The sequence below is a fragment of the Hippichthys cyanospilos genome, chromosome 14 (assembly GCF_059441005.1).
Source record: "Hippichthys cyanospilos isolate Australia breed blue-spotted pipefish chromosome 14, RoL_Hcya_1.0, whole genome shotgun sequence".
Lineage (NCBI taxonomy): Eukaryota > Metazoa > Chordata > Actinopteri > Syngnathiformes > Syngnathidae > Hippichthys > Hippichthys cyanospilos.
The window spans coordinates 3,456,987-3,464,329 of NC_142382.1; the positions used below are offsets into that span (position 1 = coordinate 3,456,987).

A 7,343-nucleotide genomic window follows, 5' to 3' on the forward strand; every position below is an offset into this window, starting at 1 on the left:
TCCCCCCCCCCCCCCCCTCCCGTTTTGAACCCCTACCTGGTTTGACAAAATCTTTACTAAGGTCATTTTTAGCCTTTTAGTGTTTTTTTTTAATGGTTTTGTTAATTGTGTCTAGATCAATGGCCGAAATCGGGTGAAAATTGAAAGTTATTTTTTCTCATCAGGTTAAATATTAAACCAAACTGGGTGAGTCCTGTGTAGTGTATTGTGCGAGCCGGGGTGTATTAGTCCAAACAACAGGAGCATGGTAGAAAGCAAACGAGGTTTTATTATACCAGGTTGTACATCTCCACCATGATAAATTGGACTCCACCTTGTAGTGTATCTTGTGGAAAACTGCACAAAATGGAGTGTCATTCTCAACACATCCTTCGGAGACATTCAGAAACTAATGCCTTCACCGGAAGATTTACTAGGAAACTGTCCGAAATGGTTTGAAGCCTTGTTATGACGAGCAGCGAGACAAGTAGGCCGCCGCAACGTCAAAAGAGCACAGTCCGATACAAAGGTCAGTTTGCGTGACCCCGAAACGGCCACGGCAAGAGATTTTTGGCTGGATTTGAGCTTTCAAACGTGGGATTCACAGCCACAAATCCAAAGTACAGGAGTGGCTCCCAATATGCTTGAAATGTTTACAAGGCAAATTCCAAGCCAATTTCTTTATGGGAGTATCATTTGGGTTTTGATTTCTTGTGGAATCCATAATTCCTTGAGACAGTGCATTTTGGAATTTGAGATCACTTGAAAGCTACGACATAATCCCCAAAATGATGACAGAAAAATGATGACGAAATATTATACCCGATGAATACGAGTTTCACTTTTTCAAATTGAATTTCTGAAATGCATTTTTCCTACCATGTTTTCTTTTACGGAGACAAAAAAAAATTTCATACAAAATTCCAACTCGATCCCCACGGGAATGCGGAGAACCCGCATACACATCTTTAGATATAATAGTTATATATTAAAATATTATTTCTTACTTTTCCTGCTGGTAGAAAAGTCCGCCCAGCATCATATGGCTTTGAGACATTGCTGAATATCATAAAAAAAAGCGTAACAGTTAGCGTCTTGACAAAAAAGAAAAGCTTTTTTTTCTTGAAAGTCTTTTGCATCAAAAAGGGTTTCCAAAAGTTCCAGTAGCTTATTATTGTTCCGAGGTGATACTTATCTTTTATTAAAGATGCGTTCCTTATCAAAACACTGAAATATCAGCCAGGTTTTCTTGGATTGTCTTAAAAAACAAAAATAAAAGCAAAAAAGGAGTGGAAAAAAAAAAAGGATCAAAAATCCGAAGAAGCTGCCTGTCTTTCTCCGTGTCAGTGTTGCAAATGCTGCGTTTTGGTTCACCGTTGAAAAGAAAAAAAAAAAAAGGCACTAACGTGGAATTGCCAGTCCTCTCGCATCGTAGCTTCTTCACGGGGAGCGTTTCCAGAGTTATATATTTGGATGAAAAAGCAAAAGGCACACGGGGTGGGAAAGGGCCGGCGCGTTTCGGTCACATGAAGTTGTTGGCGGGGGCCTGCTGGGCATACCACTGCTGCCGCTGTTTGCGAGCCTCCACCTCGGAGAGCAGCGCCTGGCGGTACGCCTCGTACGACTTGACGATGTGCTCCAGTTCCTTCATGAAAAGCAACTTGAGCATACCCTGGTACGTGTCCAGGTCGGCCAGCTGGAAGAGCTCCCACTTCAGGATGTGGTCGTACCTGGCGGGAGAGCTCGGTTCATGGCCGTGCCGCGGGCTGGTCCGCGTCTACCGACCGACTATCAAGATGAGCGATACTGAACGTGTATGTGAACGATGGATGGATATTAAATGTAGATTTTAAATTCATTGCAAAAAGCTGGGTCTCACTGTAAATATATTGTTGAAAAGCAAAAATAAATAAATAAATAAAATAAAGATACATTAAGTACAGTCATTTTGGTCTCTTCTGTATCTTAAATAGCATTTTTACTTATGTTGCATGAAATTAATGAAAAGCTTCTATTATCTTTTTTCCATTCAATATAACGTGTGAATATAAATTATGTTTGTGGTTTTCATGTATATTTCATTGTTATCTGTTCAAGCAACACTTTCAGTTTTGGTTGGTTACGACTACACCATATGTCCAAATGTTTTGAATAATAGAAGACTACATTTCCTGTGAAGGCCAGCGCACCCTGAGCTCACGCCAAAAGTGAAAGGCAGGCGTTTTTTTTTTTTTCTCACCTCAGACAATTTGGCATTTATTTGGTTGTTTTTAACAACTTTTGCCAAGATGGCGGTAATCGTGCATTGACTTTCTAATCAACTGCAGTGTTTTTAAGAAATGGGTTAGGTCGATGTGATGCATGCCATACAGCAGTCACCATGTTTGTAGTTTTTTTTTGGTGTGGTTGAGTTCCTGCTACCCTACCCCAAAGTTGCTTAGCACCGCTAAAAGCAATACAGACTTTAAAAAAATAAAACGCAATAATAATCAAAATGGGATCATACGAAAAAAAAAATTCTCATCATTTTAAACCAACGGACCAGTTCTAGTGTTAACACTTACTTGAGGGGGGCGCGCGCGTAGACCTGCAGCCAGTCTGGGATCTCCGCGGTGTGGTACGGGTTTGCCGGTACCAGCACCGGCTGGTTCCTCTCAGCGGGCTGCGGTTGATAGGCAATTGGCGGCGGCGGCAGGGGCGGCGGCTGGTCGTAGCGAGGGACACTACAACAAAGAGGATCCCGGATCAGAATGACGACCTTTCCGTTCATCCCAACGGGGACATTTGATTTTAAAAACAAGCAACGAGAGCACGTTGACAGAAGAAGTTACCTGGGAGCGCAGGGGTGCCGATACTGCGCCCTCTTGTTGATGTGGTCTACGTAATAAACGCCAAACTCGGACGACTCCACCTTCTCCCAGCCGAGGGGGAGCCCCTCGCGCTCCAGCGGGTGGCTCCAGTGCGTGGTGTTGGTGTTGTGGTCGATATAGTACTTCCTGCCGCGGATGGTCCAGTCCACGGTCCAGCCGGTGGGGAGGGGCAGGTCCTCGGCAGTCACGCTGGAAAGGTTCCCCAGTGACTCGGCCTGAATTCGACCTATGCCTGCAGGGAGGATGACAAATATTTCTCTCAGCGATATGAGTAAACATTGAGGGAGTGAGTGATATTCTTGTAAGAGTTTAAAAAAAAAATCAATGGGAATGACAAGAAAAGCAAGGCACATTTTGTTCCTCTAATGTGCAGAATGCGAACTGAATCAAACGATGAACTTAAAATTCACCGATTCAGTGCCACTGATGAAAATGTCTATTTTTACTGAGCTCCACTGACAACTGGAAAAGGGAAAGATCCATTTATATTTAAATCCATTTAAATATAATAAGGTTCATTTTCAAAGTCCTGCAGAGCTTGTTGGTTAACTAATCATTTGCATCAGGTGTTTTGGGGAGAGAAACTTGCAAAACATGCAGGACGCCGGTCCTCGAGGACCAGTTGGACACCTGTGCTATAAGTGTTCTATTTTACGTTATATCCATGCTAAAATTGTGGCTCTGAAAGCAAACAAAACTACAATGTGCTCTGCAATGACAATGTTGGTCTCATGTTTGGATATCAAAAGTACTAGTGATAAAAGTGTACTCCAGTTGAGTACTCGTACTAGTATTGGTCTGAAAAAAAGTGGGACATCCCCAGTCCTATATAAATGAATTCGAAAATTATACAAACAAACGTCAAGACTTATCAGTTCTATTTCTCATGTTTTGTGAAACAGTGGCTATGTAAACACGTGGACTGCACTTCTAAAACAGCGAGACACTGATCTCGACACGAGACGCCTTCCAAATGAATCTAGTGAAAAAAAAAAAAAAAAACCACACAAAATGGAGCAGATTCCACTCACTCGAAAATTGCCACTCTTGCAGTATGAAAATTGTAGCCACTAGATATGTTTACTTCAAATGTGAAGCATTTCCCTCCTCTTGGCTAGAGCAGACTTAAAATAAGGACTTTTCTTTCCTGACAGCATGATTTGATGAACGTGGTTAAAAAAACAAAACAAAAAAAAAAAACAAAGCCTGGAGGTCTTTTTATATGCCAGGGGATTGAAGCAATAAAATCATCTAAAACAGACATATTCATTGTGCATGAATTATCTCAATCTGACGGCTGTCCGAAATCAAAAGTGCTCCCCTAAAAAAAGTGTTTTCAGAGGTGAGAGTAAGTCAAGAGAGAGCAGAAGAGAGAGGTCACTGGAAGTTGGTGAGTGAAGAAAAGGAATGTGAGAGCATGCCACAGAAATGTACTCCGCCTCCTGTGCAACCGACTCATCATCATCATCATCGTCGTAGTGTCGGCCATTTCCTTCCACAAAAAGTCCAGGGAAAGTTTTCATTTTCGGTACAACGGACGATGATATTGCTGTCATTCCAGTTCGCAAAGCATCATCCGCATCATAAAGCAAGGAAAATACCAATACCATCATGAAAAAAAAAAAGAATTAAGCACACACAGACAAACAACCATTCACACACCAAATCACACCTAAAGACAATTTAGTGAGTCCAGTACAGCTTCCATGCATGCAAAGAATCCATGCAGGCTTGGGGAGAACATGCAAACTTCACACAGGAAGACTGGAGCCAGCTGGATTTGAACTCGGGTCCCTTAACTGTGAGGCGGATGTGCTAAGCACCGCACCACCGAGCCACCTTAAAAATATTTTATTAGAAATATTCCCTAATTTCTGTGGGAGTGTCCTAGGGAAAATATTTCCCATCTTTGCACTGGAAAATAAATTATAGGTTTCTGTTGACAAGGCCAAAAATACAAATCAAAAGCGAAATCTGCTGATGCGCGCACACGTGGAACGGCCCAATAGCAGCGCAATCACATGTTTGTCATGTTCCGTGAGATAAAGAGCACAAACACACAAGATGAAGCAAAGCGAGCCGTGCGGCTTCCCCAGGAGCCTGTGCCTGCATTCCAATCACGACGAACCAAGCGTGACGCGCGTTGGGAACAAGCGGCGTGGATATGAAAAGACTTGTTCATGTGGCTGTGGATCTATCTTTAAACACGGCGGGGGGCGGTAATTCAAACGCCACCGGTAGGCTCACACCTAATTCCCCAATGTTATATTTTGCTGAAGAAAAATTCAGACTTTTACAGGTTGTATGTAACGCAGAACACAGCGTGTAAGGGGTAATTAAACTATGTAAATAAAACTACACAAAAAATAAATAACAACTAGAATACCATGCATCCGCTAGAACATGTTTTTGGAAAGAAAATTTGAAGGTAATTTGACATCGCTAAGTTAAGAAAAGTGATTACTTTGGAAATGTGTATGAGAGGCGATCTTAACACCTGTCTCTGATATCGTCAAATCTGCAAGAGCAAAACTTACCTGAAGAGGGTCTGCTAGGTGTGGGAGGAGTGTGTTGCCGTGGAATTCTTTGGAAATTGTGCTCTCCGTGCTCGTAGTAGTGGTAGTCATCCGGAAAGCGGTCCGGAATCCTCCGTGGCTGCTGCTGCCTCCCATCGTAGTAGGAAGCCTCCTGGGGGTGGTAGTAATAGCGCCCGCCGTCGCCGTTCTCAGATACGGGGCTGCCGTCCGTCAGGAAGGACTGCAGCGAGCCGGCGTACTCGTGCGGCAGGTCGCCAAGGCTGCGCGGCAGGTACGGCGGCGCGGACAAGCGGTGGCTCTCGCGCCGGGCCGCTTCGTGCTGCGGGCGCGGCACAGCGGCGCGGAGGAAGCTCTTGCTGCGGGACAAGGTTGGTTCCCGGACGGGGGCCGCCGGGTAGGGGGAGGGCCCCATGTCGGGCATCGGCACGTCGGCGCGGCGGGGGATAGTGGGGCCATGACGGATGAATGAGGGCATAAGATCTGGAATTACAAAAGGACTTGCTTTAGCTTTAATGGTAGATCAGTACCGGCGATGTACTGACAATGAAAAAAAAAATGGTATCAAAAACCCTAGATACTTTGAAAGTATTTTTAAATTTGATTTTTAGTTTCTTCAAACGTATCCATTCAAATTTAGTTAATAAATGTGTTTTATGAAAATTGCCGGTATTTCAGCCTACAGTACTGTCCAATACCTATTCAATATCAGCATTCATTATAGGTTTTAACTATTTTTTATTCGTATGAAATGTTAAGCGACTTGATCAAGTGATATGATAGCAAATGTCACCTACAGTTGGTATGAGACAGTATGACCCATTTACTCCAAACATTTGGGTTACATAAATTCGACCTTAAACATTAGAATGTACATGAACAAAATCAACACAGAAATAAGTTTGTGTAAAATCATACTCAAGAATAGCGGTTGGTGAATGGGTGTTCATATTGAAGGTTTTCATGTAGTATACTATTCGTAGTTTGATTTTTGTTTTAGCTATTCTCGGATTAAAAGTTATTAATATTGGGTTCAGAAATCCCTACCAATAATAATAGAAAAGACAACTAAGGACATTTTGCTATACGGTTTAGTGGATGTTATTCCTAGCATTTGTTAATTCTTCGTTATATTTATCGTTTTAACTAGCTATTCAGTAAATGGGATACATTAGAGTTTCATGGGAAGTTGCAAAAGCATTGATATAAAAAGACAGGACATTGTCAGGACAACGTTGGAGTAGATGGGATAGAGCATTATGGGAACTGATGGGACATAACAGGAGATGAAACATAATGGACACAAGAGGACATAGCGTGATATGAGATATAACAGAGGACTTTGTAACACAAGACTTTGTTGGCTATTATCTTGTAACGTGAATTACAGCCAAACTGACGTTTACAGTAGCGGAGAAGCTTTGCTTTAAGCTACACTGCCAGGACATCAGCTAACTGGGTTAAAAGTTTTTAAGTGCGGCAAAACGTGGCATGAGTTGACCTCAAACATATTCGACATAAAAGTTGGAAAAAAAAACGTGTTTCCACGTTTTCTCTGAGAATTGCGGAGTGTTACTTAGGCGCAAACAGCATCAACTGGACACCGTCGATAGCAACCGAGGCTAGGCTAAGCTAGGCTAGGCTAACTATCCAGCAACCTGTTGCTTACTTCGGAGGAGCGGCGACGTCTCCTTCTTCACATACTTTCCGTGGACCTCGGCCGGCTTCGACGACTCGCTTTTACTCTTCTTTCGCGAGAGCATAATAACTCCAGTTTGAGCGTGGTGGCGGTGATGGGGGAGGAGGGCGTCAACAACGAGCCGCTGTCAAGCCCTCCGCTCGGCAGCCGCCCCGCTCTCCTCGACGCCAAGCGCGGAGAGAGAACATTTTGGAAGGCGGCTACTTCCGAGGAGGAGGAGAGTTAGCCTAGCTGATGCTAACTGGGAGCTCTAGTGGGATT

The 7,343-nt window shown here is 43.3% G+C and overlaps 1 protein-coding gene across 1 annotated transcript; it reads right to left on the bottom strand.

Moving 5' to 3' along the window:
* Nucleotides 1-248: 248 nt before the first annotated feature.
* Nucleotides 249-7,326, bottom strand: sav1 (salvador family WW domain containing protein 1). The gene is made up of 5 exons (XM_088433626.1): nucleotides 7,053-7,326; nucleotides 5,387-5,866; nucleotides 2,811-3,081; nucleotides 2,544-2,702; nucleotides 249-1,709 (listed from the first exon to the last, which is right to left on the bottom strand). The coding sequence occupies exons 1-5, from the start codon at nucleotides 7,144-7,146 to the stop codon at nucleotides 1,502-1,504; spliced, it is 1,212 nt and encodes a 403-aa protein (XP_088289752.1). The 5' UTR covers nucleotides 7,147-7,326; the 3' UTR covers nucleotides 249-1,501.
* Nucleotides 7,327-7,343: the final 17 nt, after the last annotated feature.